This window comes from Lycorma delicatula, chromosome 4 (genome assembly GCF_047948215.1).
Source record: "Lycorma delicatula isolate Av1 chromosome 4, ASM4794821v1, whole genome shotgun sequence".
Taxonomy (NCBI): domain Eukaryota; kingdom Metazoa; phylum Arthropoda; class Insecta; order Hemiptera; family Fulgoridae; genus Lycorma; species Lycorma delicatula.
In genome coordinates, this window is record NC_134458.1 from 51,571,259 (window position 1) to 51,595,417 (window position 24,159).

At 32.4% G+C, this 24,159-nt stretch overlaps 1 protein-coding gene across 2 annotated transcripts in view; it reads right to left on the reverse strand.

The window, feature by feature from the left end:
* Positions 1–21,329, reverse strand: part of LOC142323389 (glutaryl-CoA dehydrogenase, mitochondrial) — a 35,940-nt gene extending 14,611 nt beyond the window's left edge. The window contains exons 1-5 of one of the 2 annotated variants that reach the window (XM_075362953.1): positions 21,094–21,329; positions 19,280–19,309; positions 17,858–17,992; positions 12,391–12,624; positions 3,849–3,978 (exon numbers count right to left, since the gene is read on the reverse strand). In XM_075362953.1, the coding sequence (XP_075219068.1) occupies positions 3,849–3,978; positions 12,391–12,624; positions 17,858–17,992; positions 19,280–19,309; positions 21,094–21,181 (617 nt within the window). In that variant the 5' untranslated portion in view covers positions 21,182–21,329. Of the gene's footprint in view, positions 1–3,848; positions 3,979–12,390; positions 12,625–17,857; positions 17,993–19,279; positions 19,310–20,749; positions 20,867–21,093 lie in introns of those variants that run through there. The other variant, XM_075362954.1, reaches the window with a different exon arrangement.
* Between the last annotated feature and the right edge of the window lie 2,830 nt (positions 21,330–24,159).

Sequence of the window (24,159 nt, forward strand, 5' to 3'; positions counted from 1 at the left end):
AATGTGGATACACCATTTCTAGCCCAAATCTAAACGGCAAAGTCTTGACTGGAAACATGTGAGTTCAACCACCAAGAAAAAATTCAAAACTCATGCATCAGCTGGTAAAGTAATGTTGATGGTCTTCTCAGACTCACAAGGCCCAATTTTTTGTGACTATTTAGAAGAACAATGTACAATGAAAGTGAGTACTATTCTAACATGCTCCAACAGAAAGTGAGATCCATGATCAGGACACTCTTTCAAAAGCTGAGATTCTCTTGCATGACAATGTGTGCCCTCACATTGCTCAGATATGAGGGCAGATCTGAGCCCTAACATCTTGAACTTGTCAAGTGTTTCGGGAAAACCACTTGAGAAGTTGGATTGGGAGGAGTTGCCACATCCTACTTGCAGCCCCAAGCTCACCCTGTCTAATTTTCATTTGTTCAGCCTGCTCGAAGACTTTTTATGCAAGAAGTTTGATGACAACAAAGCGGTCAAAAATGCAGTACACGAATGCTTCAAACAGCAAGGTAAAGATGAAGCAATCAAAAAGCTCACAGAATGGTAGGATAAGTGTCTAAATGTTATTAGAGACTATGTTGAAAAGTAGTGTAAGTTTCATTGTCACTGAATAAATCGTTTTTTCCCTAAATCAATTTGTCTCATTAATTATTGAATGTCCCTCGCAGGTGAACTGAATAATTTATATTGGTGAACAAGTGTCACTGATTTTCATTGTAGTGAAAGACCAGTGTAAGGTCTGATTGACCTTTGGAAAATTGCATTGATGATCTTATTAACTGCATTAAGGATAGATGCATAAAAATTAGGGAAATTGCAAATGTTGTAGAGTCACATGCTAGGAAATAAAGTGAAACCCGCAATAAGGAGGAAACGTCCTAGTTCTTTCTCAAAAATCATAACTCTTATGCATGATAACACCTGACCCCTCACTGTTCAAAAGATACAAGAAGCTATTCAAAAGCTGGGTTGTGATGTGTTGCCACATCACCTTACAGTCCTGATCTCACATCATCAGATTTTTTTTTGTGTTCAGACTGTTCAAAGAATTTTTATGTGGTACCAAGTTCGACAACAATAAGCGGGTCAATAATGTAGTACAATGGCTCACCCACATTGAAGTGAACAATTTTTTACTACTGGCATAAGAAAGTTCACACAGTATTTGTGCCTAAATGAAACTGGGGATGATGTTGAAAACTAGCATTAGATTCATTGTTATTTAATAAAACGTTTTCTTCAATCAGTTGTCTTTAATTACTGAATGACCCTCTTAAAAATAATAACATAATTATCATTCTGCAATGTACACACAAGTCATGCAACCAATAAAAAAAAGAAAAAAATTGAAAACCACTTAGTGAATGAATACAATGAATTTGCCTGATATAACCTTCTCAATTCACCCAATTTATAGATGGATCCACATTTTATTGTACTCAAAACAAGCTAGTTCATTTTTGACAGCATGTGTTTACAGAATTTTAAATAAATATGTCTCTTGAAGGTCATACATGTTTTAAAATCCATTTCATTAAGCTATATGCTAGGTTTGATTTTTATTACCAAGGTAAAATGGAATTCTTTCTCCTTTCTTGATGACAGATGTATACATATGGCTTTATGTTTTAACAATGCAATAAAGTAACTTTATGTACTCGAGGTCAGTTGAGAAAATAGCCAAACATTTTTAATTACGCACCAATGGAGATAGTTAGTGACGTGCAGTTGGCAGCACTGTGTTCCACATAACTTCCTCTGCAACCACATGTTCTTGGACTGTTGATATCTCATTTAGTTTTTGTATTATTGTTATTTGAGTACAACGTGTTTAAGTGTTAGTAGCGATTTTTGTAATGTGTGATTTTCCAGAGCAACAATACAACAAAAAATTTGTGTGAAACTGGGAAAAACTTTCACAGAAACATTTCAACTTTGGAAATAAGTTTATGGAGATGTTACTCTGGGTCATACAGAATGTTAAGAATGGCTTTCATGATTTTAAAGAGTTCGTCAGTCAATTGAAGATGACCGTCGACCAAAGAAGGCCTTCAACTTCTACTGATGATATCCATATTCAGAAAATTAAAACTCTAGTGTGTGCAAATCGACAATTGACTGTCAGAGAACTTGCAGAAGAGGTTAGCATCTCAATTGGATCATGCCAAGACATTTTGACTGAAAAACTGAACACGCTTCAAGTTGCAGCAAAGTTTGTTCCTCGTTTGATGATCGAGAAAGCCCAACCTCGATCCAATGTCAATGTGATGCTCTCTGTTCTTTTGATTTTAATGAAATTGTGCATATTGAATTCTTGCCTCATGGTGAAACAGTGAACCGTCCATTCTATCAAGGCATTTTACAATGGTTATGTGAAAAAATCCACAAAAAAAGACCAGAGTGTGGTGAGACAACTCATGGTTCCTTCACCACGACAATGCGCCTGAATACTCAGCTTTGTCAATTCATCAGTTTTGTGCCAAAAATCGGATGACTGTCCTCCCTACTCACCAGATCTGGCTCCTTGCAATTTTTTATTATTTAAAAAATTGAAATTAATGATTAAAGGATGCCATTTTGAGACTATTGATGACATTAAACCAAATTTGTCACAGACCTTAAAGGTGATTTCAAATGAAGCTATTCAGAACTGCTTTGCGAATTGGAAATGCCGCTGGGAAAAATGTGTAAATAGAGGAGGGGAGTACTTTGAAGGGGTCAATGACCAATAATCTATAAAATTAAAAAGATAAGTTTGGTTATTCTCTGAACAGACCTCATACATGCATTTTTTATTAAATTCACTTTTGTATAACTCAGCTTAATATTCATCTGGCTTCTATTTCTATCATATCTGCTCATGCAATGAAATGTATATATAGGTATACACAAAACTGTTTAAAATATCATGGAAATGTTTACTAAATAAGATAAATGACAAATACACAATAAAAATATTTATTCCAATAATTTAGTTTTCCCTGGCTGAGTTAAGGCATTGTATGTAATGTACTTTTTCACAACAGAAAGAGATATATTAATTTGTTGCTTTACATTACCTATCACAGATATCATACAGAATTCTGTAAAGGACCTAAATAATAAGTCATTTGTTAAGTATTACTTTCTTTGAGAGTAATGATGTTGACTATACAACCAAACCATGTAGTGCACAGAGTGAAGACATAACTTGTAGGGTTTAACACCATTTGCATAATGGCTTTGACATGCCGAAATATTATGATAATTACATGTTTGTTCTACTTAAATCCTTAGTTTTCTTAGTAAACCTGACCTTTGTCAGGTTTGACCTTGGCCTTTCACCATGACCTTTGTTATGCTGACAATGATGTGTCACTTTCAAGAATGACTTGTGATTTATTCAGATCACCTATAGCCATCATACAGTTCTGGCACTTAAAATACTTATTTCAGCCAAAAAAGTCAAATGCTGAATATGAATTTTTACATGCACCCTTATCACTCCTTTAAAGACGAACTACAACATTTAAAAAAAATTGGATGATTACTACAAGAGGCTCAAAATTAACTCAAAATTACCTAACTTTACTGAATTACCCTTGAAAACCTGCATCTCATAGTGAACGGAAATTTTTGCAACATAAGCCGATGCTGTACAGTTAATAAAGGAGTTCTTAAAGAGCTTTCCCCAAAGCAATAACAACTGCATAATAAAAATATTAATGGAAACTATACTAGTTTATTAACATTAATAATTGTTAGTCAAATGTTTAATTAAATTTTAATATTAAATTATTGTTGTTTATTAATATTATTATTGTTAATAGCGATATAATTTTCAAGAAAAAATCTATAAATACCATGTTTTGCTACCAGAAATTGTATAAGTTTTAGACTCAGAACAGTATTTGGCTCTTGTTTCCATGCCTGAAGGGTCACTTCCATGATTAGGCTCAGTCAAACCAAAACAACCAATCAGTTCACCTTTTGCTACCATAAAATCATAAACCAAATTCATACATATATATACATATGTATATAGTATTACTAAATATACAAATTTTATGTATGCATAATTTAATTATTTAAGCGCTAATACCAATCTATTAGCTGTTCGTAGACTATGTAACAAAATAAAAACAAAACAGAATAATAAAGTCCAATAAAAATAAAAAAAATTATGTTAAATTCACTTTAATTCACTCTACAGGTATGAAAATTTTATTGGAGAATACAAAAGAAAGATTCAACTAGAACAGAAAATTCATTTCACTATTCAATGTAATTAATAAATAATCTCCAGAACAATTTTGCAAAGTTTTTGATGACATCTTGAATGAAACTATAACATAATTATACTATTAACTATTTGTATATATAATGTTACTACTTGTAATATATTCCTTAATAATAAAACTAAAATTTTCATTGAAATCAGCAAAAAAAAATCTATAATCTATTTTACTGTAGAAACCAAGACAAGTTTCCAGAAAGAAGTATCAGATTGGAACAAGTTTTATAATAAATAGATCTATTTAGATGCCAATTACCTTTACATTAGTGAACAAGAGAAAAAACTATAATAAATGGAAAATTTAAAGGTTTAACTTAAATTTCTTACTGCAATCCTGGAGATAAGAGATGAATGAGGAAAAATATCAGTTTTACGAAGAGCCAGAAAAAATACTATGAATTTCCCAAGCAAAAAGTTGACAAACAATAAACAACATGGAGTTAATACAAAAAATATGAATGATGGCAATGATGATAATTTAAGTCATTTGTTGGGAATTTTGCGCAGACTCAAATGTAAATGAAAGAAGGTAGGTGAATTTGGTACCACTAAGGGATAAAAAGATAAAGGAAATTAGGTAAAAAAAAATCTGCTTAAAACACATAAATGAGATGGACATCAACAGATACTGCTACCAAAAAAGCAGCTGACACTGCTCTTGTACAGCAGATTTAGACATTCCAGAATTGTCAGAGATTGTAAGAATAGAAGAAGTGCCGGGTTTGCTTTAGATTGATGCACATGAGATAAAAAATTAAAGAAAAAACATGTTTAGCAAAATTAGCCTATTAGAAGTTAATGAAATATAACTGAAGCGACTAATGTTGAAATAGAAGTGTGAAATGAAAGCAATTATAACAAAACCAACAAAGAAGATTATGGATAAAAGAAAAGCTGGAAGAAAGCCTGGGATTAATGATAAATGTTAAGAATAAAGAATGGAAAAAGGAGTGCTGTTTAAAACAGCTAAGCATATAGATAGTGTAGAATTATTAGTGGCAGGCTATTTGGAAGATGAAGTAGAGATCAACATGATAGATGCCATTAATAGAAATGACAGCTTGCAGTTAGCACCCCATAAAACCTCCGCTGTTGCTATGGTTGCTCAGAGAAGAATACGCAACATCAAATTCATGGTTGATGGTCACAAAATCACCACATCCAAGAATATGAAACACCTGGGTGTGTGGTTGGATAAATCCAGACTTTTCAACACACTTATCAAAGTTATGATCAAAAGAACTGAGAACATCATTGGTAGTCTCGGTAGGCTGATGGGACTGTGATGGGGGCCTTGTGCCAGTAAGAAAAGACTGATACTTACTGCCACCACATTGGTACTGCTGTATGCAGTGCCGGCGTGGGCTGATTGCTTCATGATACAGAGAAACATTAAGAGAACAGCCCTAACAAGACAGATGGTTCATGCGGATTTCTGCAGCATACAAAAAAATCTCATCACAAGCCATACACATGATCGCTGGGTTTCCCCCAGCTCATCTTAAAGCATCCCAACTCCAACAGGTATATTCTAATGTTGATCCAGAGCAAGTAAGAGCCCTCTTACTTTGGGATTTACAAACCAAATAGGATAACACCAACCTGGGCAGATGGATCAAACTACTGATCCCTCGAATCGAGCCATGGCTCAGGTGGGGGTTTGGTGAGGTGCATTTTCATCTCACCCAGTTCCTGTCTGGGTACAGGAACTTCTGTGCATACCTTCATAGATTCAGAGGAGGGCCTCCCCAGGATGCCTCTACTGTGATGAAGAAGATACCCCTGCCCACACATTCTTTGAGTGCATTAGATAGGGTCAGATGAGACTGAGACACAGGGTAAATAAACTAAGACCTGAGACTACTGTGAATTATATGCTGACTAACAGAAGAACTTGGGATGAAGTAGCAAAGTATGTTGAAGAAATTCTGATGGCTAAAGAGATAGATAACAGAGAATGGGGAGCAGATTAATGTTATCCTGAAGACAAGTCATTGCAAAAGAGCTTATGAGCGAAGGGTTGATGGACAGCCCCCTGCTGAGCTGCTGCTTGTCTGCAATTGGGTGGAAGGATGTCAGTGATGAGGTATGGGAACTCCTGATCCCCGAGCCTGACACTCTCTGGGTCATAGAATGCTTAATTGATGGGGCGGCCCAAGGGGAGAGGAACGGTGAGATAAGAGTTTTAGTTGGTAGGGTGCAGATACACATAGGCACTTAATTACATCTAGCCAAACCCGTGCAAGTTCAACACTCCCCCATTTATGGGAGGTACGTAAATGGTATTTCTATCACTCATCAAAAAAAAAAACCACAGATAAAAGTTAAAGAAAATATAATGGTTAACAAAGTTAAGTTAGTGCCTAATAAAATGTGCAAAAAGAAAACTACAGAAGATAAACCATAAACAGAAGAAATAAGTTTTTCAAACTTGAAAAAAAATTTTATAAAGTCACAAGATTCTTCAAAACAGTTTTAAAACTAGGGTGATTAGTATCCAAGGAAAAGTAACTATAAGAGGTAAAGAAATCCTGAAAAAATGTAATAATCACTTTCAGAAGTTATTAAACAATCCAAGCTGATATGGATGAACATACACGGAAAAAAATTTATTCTACCTGAAAAGAGGGTAAAACAATTTTTTGGGTAATGGGTATTGTAGTAAAGCACATCCCTTACAAATTGATGATTCTACAACACCAGGAACATCTCAGGTGGAAGTTTCCTGGAAATTGTATTGTAAGAAATAAGGATAAAATACTATCATCCAAAGCTCAATTAAAAAAAGAAGATGTAAAGAGATATAAAGCAACTCAATCATAAAATATTCAGAAACTATCCTTATAAGAAGCAGTAAGAACTATAAGATTCACTGATTAACTGTGGAAAAGCAGTAAATATTATGTTATTTCTGGTGAATTAATTAACTATGGTGGTTAAGACTTATAAAAGGTTCATGAATCTCTAAAGAATTAAAGGAAAATCACATGCCAGAAGTCTCGAAGAAGCTACAGAGTGTTCAAAAAGTGACACAACCTGATGGAAGAATGTTTCCTTCTTTTGTTGTATGTTTAATTGAGGAAAAATGGGTTACATAATACAGCAGAGAATATTCATTGTCTCCCAATGCATTAGGTGTGCTAGTTATACCCAGACCCAGAATGCCTTTACAGAAAATTATGGTATGGATGCACCAAACAAGTCCTTCATCAAGCAGCTGTACGACAAGTTCCAAGAGGCAAGGAATATAGGAGATGCAGCTAAAAATGGTCGACCATAAGCGCTAACACCAGAAATGTTGAACGACGTGCAAGCAGCATATTCTGTTAGTCCCGAGAGGTCTGTGGGATACCTATCTAGCCAGTCTGGTCTCTTTGTTGGTATTGTCCACATGGCATCACACAAATGTTTAAAGATGCACCTGTAAAGATTTTGTGTTGTAACCTGGAGACAATGTTAAACGTGTAGCTTTCTGTCAGTGGTTCATGTTATCTGTAATGCCAGATGGGGAAGAACTTGATGATTGGTTTTGGTCTGACGAGGTACGGTTCATCTTGATGGATACGTGAATGCACAGAATTCACGCATTTGGTGTATGGAAAATCCACATCAGCTACACGAGTCTCCTCTGCATGGATAAAGAATGGGTGTTTCATGTGCAATGTCACATAGGCAAATCTTCGTGGCATTCTTTCATGGCACAGTGAACAGTGAGCACTACATACAGATAGTGCAACAATTTGTAGACCCTATACCTGCACACCAGGTAGAGTACACTTGGTTTCAGTAGGACAACACTATGGCTCATACAGCCCACACTATGGATCAGTGTTCTCATGGAAAGTGATTTTGAAGGGGTTGTGGCCTCCTTGGTCTCCAGATTTATCCCCTCCTGACTTTTTCTTGTGGGGATACCTTAAGGATGCCACTTACAAAACTCACTATTTATTGCACACCATTCCTAATTTGCAGAGTGAAATTGAACAATGTGTCACTGCAATTCCTCAACAAAATTACATATGTTTAAGAGTATGCAACATTGTATTCAATTATGTGAATCACATGATGGAGGCCACTTTCAACAACTATTGTAACTTACTTATTTTCCCATAAGGTTGTGTTACTTTTTGAACACTGTATGTTTTATCCAGCCTAGTCAAAACTGAATATCTAAAAAAAGTGCAGCTTTAAAGAACTACAGATAACAATTTCAGACATTACATGAAAGTTCTGTTTAAAAATCTAATGAACAGAATAACACTACATGTTAGTGCACATCAAACAGGATTCCATAAGAAGAATTACTGTACACCAAATATTCAGTAAGAAAACAGTTATAGAGAAAAATTATGTTATCTTTTTTATTATTATTTAGATTTTTATGTTATATAATACAATTTAGAAATTATAACTTAAAAAAATAATGGGAACTTAATAACAAAATAGAAGCTGCAGGGTTCAAGCAGAAGTAGCCAAAGGATACACTGATACAAAAAAAAATTAAACCTGTAATGCAGCGTTTCTCAACTTTTCAGTATTTGTACCCCAATTTTCAATCATAATTTTCATCACCCCCCCCCCTCATACAATAAAAGTGTATTTTGACACTACAACTACACTACGACCTTAATTACAAACCTTACAAATTACCAAGAAGTAAATTTATTGGTATTTGGCAACACTAATCCGCTGCATCGACAAAACCAGAATCGATGCCTCTCTATTGCTCTCTGTCTTACGTCCACCATATTGAACATTCTCACGGCTCCGCGAGAAGTTTTGATTTGTCTCATACATTCTGGAACATCTGTGTGACTGACTGTGCAAACATGTATAAATGCTGCACCTCGTTCAGTTCCAACCAGTTTCAGTCGAGTTGATCCTTCTATTGCTATTGAATCTTTTGTGAAGGTATATGTTGTAATATGCGTGTTAATTGCAATTCATGGTATTAAATATTCATGGCAGCAGATTTATACAGAATCATGGATAAATTGAGTGGGTGTAAGCAAGCATTAGATGATAGTGAAGCATCAACAAGTGCACAGATGAGCATGGTTCCGAAAATAAAATCAAGAAAATATTAAAATCATATGAAAAGCAAACATCATTTTTAAAAAAAACCTTGTTTGTGAATGAAAAAGCTTTACATGCCTTTTACAAAATTTAATAGCCAGATGTAAAAAGCCTCACACCATTGGTGAAAAGCTTATTTTGCCAGCTGCAACTGAGATTGTAGAAATTATGTTTGGAGATAATTTTGCCAAACAACTGTAGTCCATACATGTATCAAATGATATCGTAGCCCACCAAATTGGTGATATAGCTGAAGATGTACAGCATCAGCTTTTCGGGAAGTTACATGACAAATTATTTTCAATTCAGCTTGATGAGGCAACAGATAGCAATAAAGATGCTCATTTCATTGCCTATATTCGATTTTGTAATACTATGTCAACAGCAGAAGAACTACTTTTCTGCAAACCAATAGAACTCACAGCAACAACACTTCCATTATTTGCTATCTTAAATGATTTTATAAATGAGGTGTAAACATGCGCATAAGTTGGTATTTTGCACATTCATAAATTACATGGTATGCATCGTCTAGTTGTCCACAATCTGGACATACACATGAATCCACCAGGCCAAATCACTGAAGTCTGTCTCGAAAGGCATCATGGACAGAAAGAAATTGCAGCAGATACTTGTTAGAGTGAACCCAAGGGGCGCTCTGCAAACCAACAACGTCTGGGAAGAGATCATGTGTATAACGCCTATTCTCTACCTCATCCCATCTGGCCTGCCATCAAGCATTATCGTGCAGTTCTATCTTGCAAATTTCTTCTCAAGAAATTGAATTCTGGTAAATTGAAGAAATTCAATTTACCAGAGTTCTTAGTATCATAATGGTGCCGCTTTTCTGATGCAACTAAATTTATCAGTTTTATGCCTGCAATCACCAAGATTGCCTCCCATGAAATAGTACAGTAACCTCCCATTACCATTAATAATATAAGGCATTGAGCTTTTAATAATATATCCTATTAGTTTTTAAATTTTAGCCTATCTGCCCAAACAGGCACCACATATAGCGTAATTGCCTCAGACACACCCTTATACAGGATACTCATAGTCTTAAAATTAAGACCCCATCAGGATTGACAATTCATCGAATACCAAAGAAGGCCTTCTCTGCGACGTAATTAAGGTGCTTCTTGAACTGCAATTTCTCATCATGTAACACCACAAGGTACTTTTGAACTTGAACATATTTAATATGAATGTCTGACATCGAAACACGAACCTGATGCCTCACTGCCAAACGACCTTTAAGAAGATCATTGTGGTCTTCTCTGCGCTGAATGTCATCTTATGTTGATGGCCCCACAACTCAAGTGGGGTCATGGTAATGGCAAGGGTCATACTGCAGTACATTTGCGTTACTATTTTACTGCGAGGCAAGATGGTTATCATGTGGGAAACTTTTGCAACCTGTTTATGAATTACGAGATGCAATCGCCATTTTTCTAGAAGAAGAAAACCGACCAGAAGCTGAGAAGTTTCGAGATGGTTTATTTGTGATGGAATTGAGTTACTTGGTTGACGTATTCAAGAAATTAAATACCTTGAGTCTTCAACTCCAAGAAACAAATACACATATGTTGAATATGAGTGATAAAGTTAATGCTTTCTGTAGAAAATTGGAATTGTGAAGCAGAAATTTAAAGCAAAAAAACTAGAAATGTTTCCAAATGAGGATGAATGTGTTAAAACTTACAAGGCTGAAGAACAATATGTGAAAGTTGTTTTTGCAACCACTGAAAATCATGTAGCTATGCTGGCAAAGAATTTAAAAGTACTTTCTTGCCGACAACAACTTGGTAGCAAGTTACAAGTGAGTTACGGATCCATTTCAAAATACTCCCAAAGGGCTCTCAACTGCCATAGAAGAAATCTTCATAGACTTCACAGCACTTCAAGCAAATCAAGATTATTTAGTAATAAATCACTCTTTGAATTTTAGGCAGGGGTGGATGATGAGTTTCTACATTGAAAACAATAGTATTTCATATGCTATTACCATTTTCAACGTCCTACCTTTGCGAAACTGGATTTTCTGCAGTGGCTACTTTGAAGACAAAATATAGATCTCAGCTAAATAAAGAAAAAGAAATCAGAGTGTCTATTTCTAATATTAAACCTTCCTTTGAAAAACTTTGCTCTGCAAGACAAGCCCAAGGGAGTAACTAATAATTATTAAACTTGTTTTTAATTTAGTATTGATAAGTTAATTATTAAAAACATTGTGCAGTACTGATACAAGCCTATTTAAAAGTGTATTATATCAGTGTAAATGTGCATTTTATTTTTTATTATGTCAGAATGTATTTTTTTTTTCTCAGTAAATTAATAAATTTTTTTTAATATTTTCTTTTCGATATGCTCGTGTCCCCATTTAATTTTATCATGCTCCCATAAGGGAGTGCACCCCACAGGTTGAGAAACACTGCTGTAATAGGTAAAAAGATGACACTTTTAAGTAAATGTTAATGTTGCTTATAGCTGAGAAGTGAACACTAAGAAAATATATGGCCTTGGCAAAGAAGTAAATGATGAAAAGTTGGAGGAAAAGAGAACAGCTAAGAGGAATAAATAAAGAAGCTCCAAAGTGAATGACTGAAATGTTGAGGAAGAACACGGAAGAGATGAAAATGACATTATGAAATATGATATGAAGATGACCTCTAATATCATATTTCATATGATATGTTCTAGGAGCTACAGAAGATAATTGAAGATCTAATTATTTCAAGAAAAATCTTCAGGATGTATTTCCTGAATGAACATGCAAATCATTTAATGTGCGATTCATCAATATTATAACTACTTACTGGAATGATTTGATTGTATATTAGTTACAATTTGTCTAAATCTGGTTTAAATGTCATAAAGTGATGAAATTTTCAAGTGGTAGGTGAAAGTGGTAAATGATTAAGATTACGTTAAATGGATTCTGCTACAACTGTAGTTATAAACTGACAGTGCATACATAAAACTAACCTACAGAATGGTCAGATGTAAATAACATAGCTGAAAATACATACCTAATCCTGGCAAATATTTCTGCTTTTGTTCTTCAGATCCGTAAGCATATATTGGATGTATGACAAGAGAAGATTGTACACTCATTGCTGAACGGTAACTACTATCAACCCTCTCGATTTCTCTTGCCAATAATCCATAAGAAACAGTTGAAACTCCCGCGCATCCATAACCATTTACATTACAACCAAGAATACCCATTTCACCTAATTCATTCATTATTTTTTTATCAAATTCTGAAAAAAAAAATCAAAGAAAATGTAATCAACATTATTTTGATTAATAATAATAAACAATAATTATCCAACAATTAATTTAAATCATTTATTTTAGTTTACACATCCAGACCCCTTAGGGGAAGACACCCTCCATGGGACGGTTTCAGTCCCCACGCCACCCCCTTCGTACCTAGCCCTTATGGGCTTCACCAGAGGTCAACTTCAGTACCAAGGCAATGACATCTTTCAGTCAAACCTCAGCCAGGATGCCATCAATGCGAATGTCTCAAGCGACATTACCATCAGTGTACTACTAACATAAACTCCAATCAAAACACATCTAGCCATCTCAGACAAGACTGAATGACTGTTTAAGAACAAAGGAACTTTACCTATCCAAAAGTAAAAATGAGTTTGACACACAACGAATCATAAAACGCAACACAAAAACACTACAAAAACATAACGATAACAATACATAATGAGATATAACAGCAACATAAAACATAAACAAAAAAAAAATCTATAACCAAACAGAAACAAAAATAGCAATAAGACAACAATAAAACCAAACATAAACTCAAAGAAGTAAAGTCCAAGCAAAGATCACAGTCCTTCAGTGATTTTTCTTTAGCCAAATACACAATAAAACTTTCTACAATCACCCATTTGGCCTGGCTTTTCCAATTAACATGGAGATCAAGTGGTGACCTGATAATATCAAGCTCTCTCTATCAAGATAATATCAATAGTCTCCATGCGCATTAAGTCATACTTAACACATTCATATATCACATGATAAACATCGTCCAACAATCCACATTGCGAACACATACCAGAGTCTATCAGGCCGAATTTCTGTTATCTGTCCTGAAAAACGCTGTGCCCTGAAAGAAATTGCACCACATACTTGTTCGTGTATACTCAAGAGATGTCTCGAAAATCAACATTAGGCAAAAATGATCATGCGTATAACGCTCACACTCTGTCTCCACAGAAAGAGGGCCTGCCACAGGGTGTCACTATGGTGTTCTATATCCTTTATTTTCTCCGAAGTCAATTCACCTGTCTTAGCAACAAAACGCTGTTGCCTCTCAGACACAATCAAGTCTCTTGGTTTCATGCCTGCGGCCACCAAGATCGCCTTCGATGAAATTATACGGTAACCACCCCTTACTGTTAGCAATATAAGGCATTGAGCCCATAACAAAATATCCCGATAGCGTTCAAAATTTAAACTGTTAAATAAACAATTATGTATACAGTTAGTGTTTCAGTCAATCAGGTAACTTTACTCCTTCCACAGCTTTTGGTCACTTTTCTTTTTTTCTAACATTGTAATTCCTCAAGTTACTGGAAGCCACTTAACTGATGAAAGGTTATAGCTAAATTACTGCATAAACTTTGTAAAAAGAAATTGGATATGTTATTACTGGTATCAACCTGAAGTTACAAAGAAGATTCATGACTGTATCTGGTAGTTAATAAAAAATATGAAGTTATTAAAATAAATTTATTTATTACTTGCACCAATTCATTACCCAGCTGTTTAGAGCTTTAAGAATAGTAAAAATAACAAAAAGAAAAAAACAGTCAAAATTAAATCATAATGAAAAGAGGGAAAATGCTAAAGGTGAGAGAATATGGTGCTCTTAAATTACACTAAATTTTTTTTTTAGAAGCTATAAAACAGCCAAAAGTAACAAAAATGTTATTAATGATATACATAAAAAAAATTAACCAAAACAACTTAAAAGAAGTGGGTATAAAATAAAACAAGGGTTAAAACGTGGGTTATTCTATATAGGACAAACTAAATTTTCGTTACATATAAGACAAAACCTACATAATAGGTTTTTAATATATTATATATTGAGATCATAGTTCTAATATGGCTAATTATTGCAATAATACATTATAAATACATAGTGACAGTTAGATAACATGGTTTTGAAAATCTAATTTGCAACTCTTTTCACCCACTTGTGAGAGTGAGGAAAAATCCCTTCTTAGTAATAGCTTATTACCTAAGGTATACGCTCATGTCAAGTTTGAAAATTTCAGCTCTTCTAGTCAAAACATAACAGTTAAATTTATTTTAATTTTAATTTATGCAAAAGTTATTCATCAAAATCTATTTTTTATACTTTTTTTTCAAGTACAACTGTTTAAAGTTGCATAGGAGTTGATACATACTTTGATAAAAGAAAAACAATAATAGATTAAGTTACTATAAAATAATTCTAAAATATATATGTGTGTGTGTATATACAGAGTGTCTCACTTTAATCTCCCCAGGCGATTTTCTTGTAAACTACGCACAATACAAAAAAATTACCTAAATAAAAGTTACTCATATTTGAGGGAGTACCTTATTTCAAGATGCAATCTTTTCATTTGGAATGACCTATTTCTGACCCCAACAATGAAAATAGCACAAAACTTTATATTGAAATGTGTTATCACACATATGACCTTACAACGTTTTTGAAGTCATACGGTTAACCATCCGAGATAGTGTTATACGGATGCTTGATTCTTTTCACACGTATTTAGTTACTGGTTTCTAAGTTGCTGAAAGTGTGGTTACTATCTGGTACTGTCCCATATAACATTATCTCTGATGGTTAGCTGTATACCTTCAAAACACTTCCAAGGCCAAATGTGTGGCCACATATTCCAATGTAAACTTTTCTGCTCTTTTCATTGGGGGGATCAAAAATAGGTGATTCCATTTGAAAAAATCATGTTAACCTTGAAATCAGGTCAAGGTCAAGTTCAAATCCAAGGTCACCATGAGGTGTCCCCTCCGATCTGGGTAACTTTTGTTTAGGTCATTTTTTTTTGTATTGTGTGTAGTTTACGAGAAAATCGCCAGTGGCGATGAAAATGAAATACTCTATATGTATAAATCCTTTTTCAATCATTCAGTCTAAGAATATTAAATAAGGTTTTAGTTTTAAAAAATATTCTACTTAACTTAAGATACTTAAAATTCTAACTTTTTACAAATGTAACCACCAGCCCTTACATAAATAAGGAATCTATTTGAAATATTAACGTGTTGCTCAATGTAATAAATAAAGAAGACACAAATAACACAGTCAATGAATATAATACATAATATGCATATTCACCAATGAATTTGAAAACATTCTTCATTTGACCATAATTATGAATATATAAAACAAAATGGCATAAAAATTGGTCATTACAAATTGAAAGTTTAAAAAGTGTACACATAAGTGCACAGTAATTCTATGTAGGATGTCTGAAGTAGTGTAGCACTACTAACAATATAATGAAGGAGGTATTAATGTAACAGGAAGTCACAGGTAGCAAGAAGCTTAGTCACAATACTACCTGACTTTGTGCATTAGTTGATGTTTCTAAACTCTGATGAGTAATAAAATACCAGATTCACTAACATACATAATCAGTGCTTTAATATAAATTTCAAGTGCACATATATATTGTTGCCATTTAGCCTGAGATATAAAATGCATTCAAAACAACGAATAAATGTCTTTAACATATACATTCAGTGACTAATATAATTATTTTTTTTTAAATTTAAATCCAACTGATATGAAAAAAGGAAAAAAGTTAACATATTCAATGTTTAACATAAAATCCTAATTAATTTAAGAATATTTGAATAAAAACATTCTACTTATAAAAATTACTTACAAAAGTAAAATTACCTATATCACCTAAAATTCAGCCATATTAAAAAAAAATTACTAATTCATAAGATTAACTTACAGAGAGCCCCTTTTATTAACAAATAAATCCTGTGATTTCATCATATAATCTTTGAAAAGGGAACTTTCAAATGTTCCCTCTACCACTTCATTAAATGGTACAATATGAGCTTCAAAATTGTCCTCTTCACAGTAAAATCCTGGATAATATAATAATAAATAATAGAAAGATCTTCAGAAAACGAATAAATAATCATTCATTAATGGAGATAAGTATACTATACCTGGAATAAAAATTATCCAATTTAAAGTGGAAAAATAAAAATTGATCGGCTCAAATTTAAATCAACAGAAAAAGTATTTTTCCTTAGAGAAATGATTAAATCACTGGAGGTTCTAGCTGTGAGATTTACTGGGTTTAGAAAAAAAACATAATTGTTTAAGTACACTGAAAGTAGAATCGCATCATAATAAATCCAGGTTTCATAAACAAAAAATACTTCAAGTTACAGCCTCAATTTCAATCTAATAAATTAAACAAATAACTAAAATTTATGATGTTCCAAAAATCCACTTTTGAATAAATAATCACACACCTTGACAATCTGGAGCAAAAACCTGCAGACGTATGATGACCAATTAAATAAAATTCACCATCTTCTTCCGTAGTAAATAAATTGAACATCAAGAGGATTAAATTCCCTTTCTCACTAAAAACATTTTATGAAATGTGTATTTGTAGATTATAAGTTTTCTTTTTTCGATTAGACTGTTTTGGCATTTGTGTCCACTGATGCATCAGTGCTCGGTTCTGAATCTACATTCAGTCATTCTCTATATCTGCTGATCATGCAGTTTTATTAAGGTATATAAATAGTTCATCCAGTGAATCGATAGTCATTGGATGGAAATTCTCTTTGAGTATTAATATAAATATTACCATTTCTACCGCAACACTATGTAACTGATTTTTTTCTAATATTTTAAGGCGGTCTTTTTCTTAAAAAGATAGTAGTTCAGTGGTGACAGGTAATCATTGATAAAAATAGAAACCAGTTTACTAGGGCTGAAATCTAATCTATTTACATCATTTTTATGTAATTCAGAATGTGTTATAATTTTAAGTTTAACAGGGTTATGCAAAAATTTTGCAATAACTAATGGGGAGGGAAAATATTCAGAGCTTTCTGACAATATATTGATTCTAATATCTCTCTTCCTTAAAATTTAAATCACAATTAAAACAGAATATACAATTTCTTTTTCAATAGCTTGAACACTGTCAATTTTAATCATTTTATAAATGAAATTTGAGTGCAAAGAGAATTTATTGATTAAAAATAACAATCTGCAGTTTTAAGATAGCGTATCAGCTTTAATAGATGATACTTCTCTTTTACTTCATTAACTTCCTTGTTAACCCTTTTAAAAGAATCACTCATACATAATTTATGGTATTAATATCAGTTTTAATATTACATAGTTCATTAAGGATTTCATCAAGGTGATCTATTATTAAATTGTAAATAAATTTGTTGAAAACTTACTTTCATTACGATTAGCTAAAAGTATCCTTGGCATAAGCTTTTCTTGACAGTATGACCTAAAAGAGTCTCTTAAAATCTTTTCATCTTCATCAAGTTGAGATTCCAGATTTAGTGCATCTTCCCATGACCACAAAACTAGAAATACAAACAAATTATACATTTTTTAAAAGTTTTTGGCTGACTTTAAAGTAATATTGTTTGCTAATATAATTCAGTTACTGAATTACAAAAGCATACAGCTTCCATCCTAAGGGAAACTGCACCTAGGAACGGGTGTAAATAGTTAACTGCAAGTATTTACGAGAAATGGTTTCTTAAATGTGGTGTGGAGATTATATCCTTTTACTTCTAAGGCTGCCACTCACAGCAGTTGTAAAAAATTTTAGATGAAGATTAAGAAATAAAAAAAGCATCAACCATACATGAAACACAAAATGAAGAATCTTGCACAGGTAGAAACATGATTATTAGTTACAGAGAAACTGAATTCTGTTTTTATAAAACACTAAATTCAAAAGTATTGGGTATTTTGAAGTTTAGATAGAAGCAGATGAGATGCAAGTGTTATTATTACACATTTGAAGCATTATTTTTCATAAGGCTTAAAAATCACTTAAACAATATAAAATGACAGATTTATTCAGAGTACCTTTTGAATGTACATCATGACGTGAGTAATGTTCAGTTTTAGTTTACACAAAACTGAAATTTTATTTTTCAGTTCTGAGTATAATAATTTCATTTTTTTAATGTTGCTCACCATAATAATTAAAAAAATCTGTATTATATCTTCAAAAATAAATTTTATAATGAGCATACTGTAATATTAAAATTTTTGTTAATATAAGTGTCATATACCCTTTAAACACTGTTCAGCACACATTATAAGCAATAAAACATATACTCTATTCCGTACTGCACTATAATCAAATAATGTACTGTTGCTAAACGTTTGTAATGGTAATAATAATAATAATAATAATAATAATAATAATAATAATAATAATAATAATAATAATAATAATAATTAAACTAAAAAATTACAAAAAGTATGTTATAATAAAAATATTTAATTTAGTATTTTCATCCCTACTCCCAGGTTTATTAAGGTCATACGACAATAGCAATCCAAAACAACTTTAGCCACCAATCATTTATTCTTGTTTTCTATACAAATTTATAGTAGAATCTTGATCAGAGTAATTTTATAAAATTAAAAAAATTTAGAACCACTTAATGTCCACATTAGTAAATGAAAATAATAAACTTAGGTTATAATAGTACAGCAAATATGTAAAGATACTAGTAAATAACAGCAGTAAAAGGAAAAATAACAAGGAAAACTCATTTCAGGATGTGAAACAAAAATAGATTTAATAGGTTATTAAACATTAAGTCTAGTATTGTAATACTAAAACTTACCTTTTGATTTACTTGAAAATGAAGCATAATCTGACAAAAATTAAGGAAAATATTCTTAAAATGCTAGGCTTAATTTGTTTACTACATAGTCTACTTAACAGTTGGAAAGGTCATACAATCGTGATATGGATAAACTTCTTAAAGGAGGCATGAATAGTGTCTATTTTAAAAGTCTACTAAAAAAAATGGCTTATTTCCTTGTAGAACAGATATTTAATACTCTTTTCTGATATTATATTACTTTCTTGGTTCATCCTGAGCTAAGGTAGGAGAAACCTTATTAGCTATAGATATGGTTAGATGCAAGCAGATTATGGTGCTAATTATTTACCATCAGTACTTACAGTTCATGATGTTTTTTCATGAATAAATGCCACTATATTTTTTACTACTTTTGCAGCCAATTCAGACACTCTTTTTCATGATCAATCAGTAAATTAGGAAAACCCATAATTTATCCTCATAATTACTTATTTTAGTGTTAAATAAATATGAGTTCACAAGTCAAAAAATGTTAACTGCTTCATATTTACAGGGTGTACAGGCAAACACAACTAAAGGTCCACTGGAAACTAATCACAAACAAAAGTGATTAATGTAACAGTGTTGTTATAGTCATTCAGTATTTAAGGGTAGGAGAACCAGTTTTTCCTTGTAAGCATCTTGGCCATTAGTTTAATCTTGTTTGCTCTTTGACAAGAAATGTCTAAGAGTCCCTGTACCTTCAGGAAAACCCTTATATCAATTCTGGTGTGAATCAGAATTCAAACAGGTTTAGTCTGGTCAAATTAAGCCTGTTCAAGGATAGCTCTATAACTGGAGGAAAAACAATTTGCTACAGCATATATTTCAGGTGGTCAACACAAGATTGTTGATGAGTAACATGCTGCTCCCATTCTGGTAAAAAATACCCTGATCTCTCAAGGAATTTTGGAGAGGATGGATGTTCACTGCCTGGAGAAGGTACTGAAGCAGGTTTTGAGTGAAGCTGTTTGACTTTTTATATAATATATTTACTCTTGGGATAGATCAACAGTTTCTCACTATCCATCACTTTCCTCAGTCCTTGATATCTTCTCCCCCTGGCGGGTTCTGGTGAATGCCAACTGGATTCATATTAAAGAGTGGGGACCTTTAGAGTTACAACATCCTTGCTGTTTATATGATCTAATGGTACTGGATCTACCTATGGATCCATCCAAGTATTCTGTTATAGCCAAGTATGCGGCAGCTGTACAGAAGCTGAAATGACTTTAAAGCACTTACTGGGGCAGCTAGTCCACTAACACCTACTAACACACATATGACATTCAGAATAAAATATAAATCACCGTTTATATTTCAGGCAATGTGTTTGGACAGTAAGGGATATGAACAAAACTGAGTCAGCTACATTCTTCATTACTTCAATAAATAAATTTCAAAATGAAAGTTCTTACTTTAAGAACTATTTTAAATTGAATAACATACATGGTTATTGTAAGGTTAAAAATAAATTATTTCTTGTAGGTTAACATTTGTAATAAATAAAATACATCGATAAAAACTAAAAAACATTAATAAAAACTGATAACTAAAAAAACTCTTTCACTAGACATTCACAAAAATAACTAAAAATGCATACTCATATAAGATAAAAAATTTTCGATAGAGTAATAAGTCACTACAAAAAGGATAAACTTTTAACATGAACTTTGATTAGTAATTTATTTATAGATAGCGTAAATTTAATGTCCACTATATATGACTTATAATGATCACATTGTAGAATAATTAATAAATCATATACACTCTATTCATACAAAAAAGGATACGTGAAGTTGTACTCTTTTTCAACGACGAATACTTAATTAACTTATGATGCACGAATCTACGAGTAAAATTAAACGAGGCCGACGACATGTTCCAAATTTAATAACGCACATTGAAGAGAAAGTAATTTGATGACATACAAATTACATAACAATGTTATCAGTTTTTTTTTTATGCATGTATTATCACTTACAAAGTAACTTGTAACAATACAGCATGATAACCATTAACCTAATAATAAATTAGCATCGATACATGAAAACAACAACTATACGTGATCTAACCATCGATTTAACGTACAAGTATCAGTCGCGTGTTTTTAAGTCAAAACTTTCGATCGATTCACATCTAAATACGATAAAGTTACGACTATTCCTCGCTTCAGCAGCCGCGTAATATAAACTCTTTTGCGCGCAAAACTATGCCTCCAATTTCAAATTATTGAACACGCTCAACCGTTCCAGAATATCAAAATATCTCATTATTTTATTTCAGAATGGACTCAAAAATAATTATGTTAGGTATGTTCAAAAACATTTTAACCGTTGGCCGTGAAAGATAAATAGGTTACCTAGAAATCCAGTCACTTTTGAAGTAGTCTCCTTATGACCCCATACACTTATCTAGCAGCCCTTCCATTACTGGAAACATTTTCGTAGACTTCTTTGGAAATGGCTACCAGCTGTGCTATCGCGTTCGTCATTATGTCCTACCCGCTGTCCTTTTTAGTGGCATCCAGCTTGGGCAACAAAAAATTACATGGAGCCATATCTGGGTAGTAGAGCATTGTCAACCTGATAATTCTGTTTGATCCAGAAATCTTGGATTAGACGTGAATGAACAGGCATGTTATCATAATAAAATTGCCACATCCATGATTTGACAATAGTCAAAAGAAAAAAGTCAGTATCAGTTTCACTTTGCTTCTTGAAGACAAACTGCGAACGTCAATGACATTTAGATTTCGGCATATTCATAAGTACTGGTGTGCTATCACTTTCACCTAAATTTTGCTCACTTTGAAAAAGATTGTATCACTTTTTTTAATTTTTAAAGCTCATAGTTTCATTCCTGAAAGACTACTTAATCACATAGATTATTTCGCTTTGGGTATCACCAAGCTTTTGACAGAACTTGGTGATTTAATGTTCAAAATATTCCATTATTATGCACAAAATAAAAATGTGACAAGCCTGTGTTACAATAACACACACAATGGCTATTGAACAACCGATTGATTCTGTGGTTAGAAATAAAACACATGTGTATTAGGTACTACAGCTGTACCCACTGGGTTGGTCTAGTGATGAATGCGTCTTCGCAAATCAGCTTATTTGGAAGTTGAGAGTTCTTGCGTTCAAGGCCTAGTAAATGCAGTTACTTTTATACAGATTTAACATAAATTAGCATTGATACTCATGATGTGAATACTAGATCATGGACACCAGTGTTCTTTGGTGGTTGGGTTTCAGTTAATCACACATCTCAGATATGGTCGACCTGAGACTGTACAAGACTACACTTCACTTACACTCATACATAACATCCTCTGAAATAATACCTGACAGTAATTCCAGGAGGCTAAACAGGAAAAAGGAAGATACTATAGCTGCACTCTAATGTTTTATCACTAACATGCAAGTACTTTTCAAGAAAAAAAAAGGTCATATTTGTTTTAAAAAGACCTCAACGCCTATTAAGAAAATGAAATATACATTTTTTGAGGTACCACCAGCAATTGTGAATTTTTTTATTGATAAGCAAGATGAAAAGAGTTTATATTTAAAAAAATAATCATAATTTACTTTCTAAACATATTTCCAGAATATCTTTTATATATTTTAAGAATCATAATCTAGCTCTTTCCTTGGTAGTACTGCAGATGAATAACACCTCCAATACCACTGAGTAAAGTGGTATTGGAGAGTGGTATTACCACGGAGTAAACTGGATTATAGTCCTAAAAAGTTATTTGGGAACATATTCTTAAAAATAAAACGGATTATTTTTTACATTTTTTTTTATTAAAAAAAGATCACATTATCTTGTGTAATGTGTCTTTTCTATGACTGAAATGTAAGATTGCCTTTATGTGGAAATTCTTGGATTGTGTATAATATGAAGTTCAACCGTGCTAACCCACCAGTTCAAGTTACTATTTATTTACTTTTTGTTTTTAATTTCAATGATTTTTTTTCTTGTTTTACAAACATTAAGTTTTTACACATACTTTATCTAATTTCATTATTTATTTTAGCCATCTTACATTCTTTTTATTTTTAATCATATAGGAGTCACATATTTATTGTTATGTAACCATGGCACTGCACCATATATAATTTTATTGAAAAAGTTGAGATTGAAGAGTGGGAAATGCGATCTTCATCTTGTGGTTGCAACAGCATCATTGAACAGGCATCTTTGTACTAATTATTTATTTTAGAAATGCTGTCTGTTAACAGGAAAAATGTATATCTTTGAAACTTTTACTTTGAAAGCAAACTTTAAAATAATAAACCTATGACCAAATGACATAAGTTGAGAGACTGTGCTTTTAATAATTCATTCTTACATCTGAAACTGAAAAAAGTAACCACATTGACAAAGCTATTATCTGTTAATAATTTTTTTACAGCAAAAAGACTTTTTTTTTGCTCTATTCAGCAAATGAAAAAATATCACATGAACATTTAAGTTAGAAATATGCCCTATTATATGTTACATAGGTTGACAGCAAACGTAAAACAATGAGGATTGCAGTAAGGGTTGTGTTTTGTGTGTAGTATGCTCACTGGTGTAGCATTTCTAATATTAAAAACAATTACTTATTTGCTTTGTACAACACTGTTAAAATCAATAACTGTCTGAGGTTGTGCTTCACAACTTTTTATATTATTTTTAATTTGATATAAATAGTTTAAATATAAATTTAATAATTAATTTTAAGTAATTTAAAATAAAAACAATTTATATCTAATCTATTTATTGCAATATTTTTAAAATGGCAATTCAATGATAAAAACAAAAAAAAAGACAAAAAATAATTATTAGTTGTAAAAAATTCACCA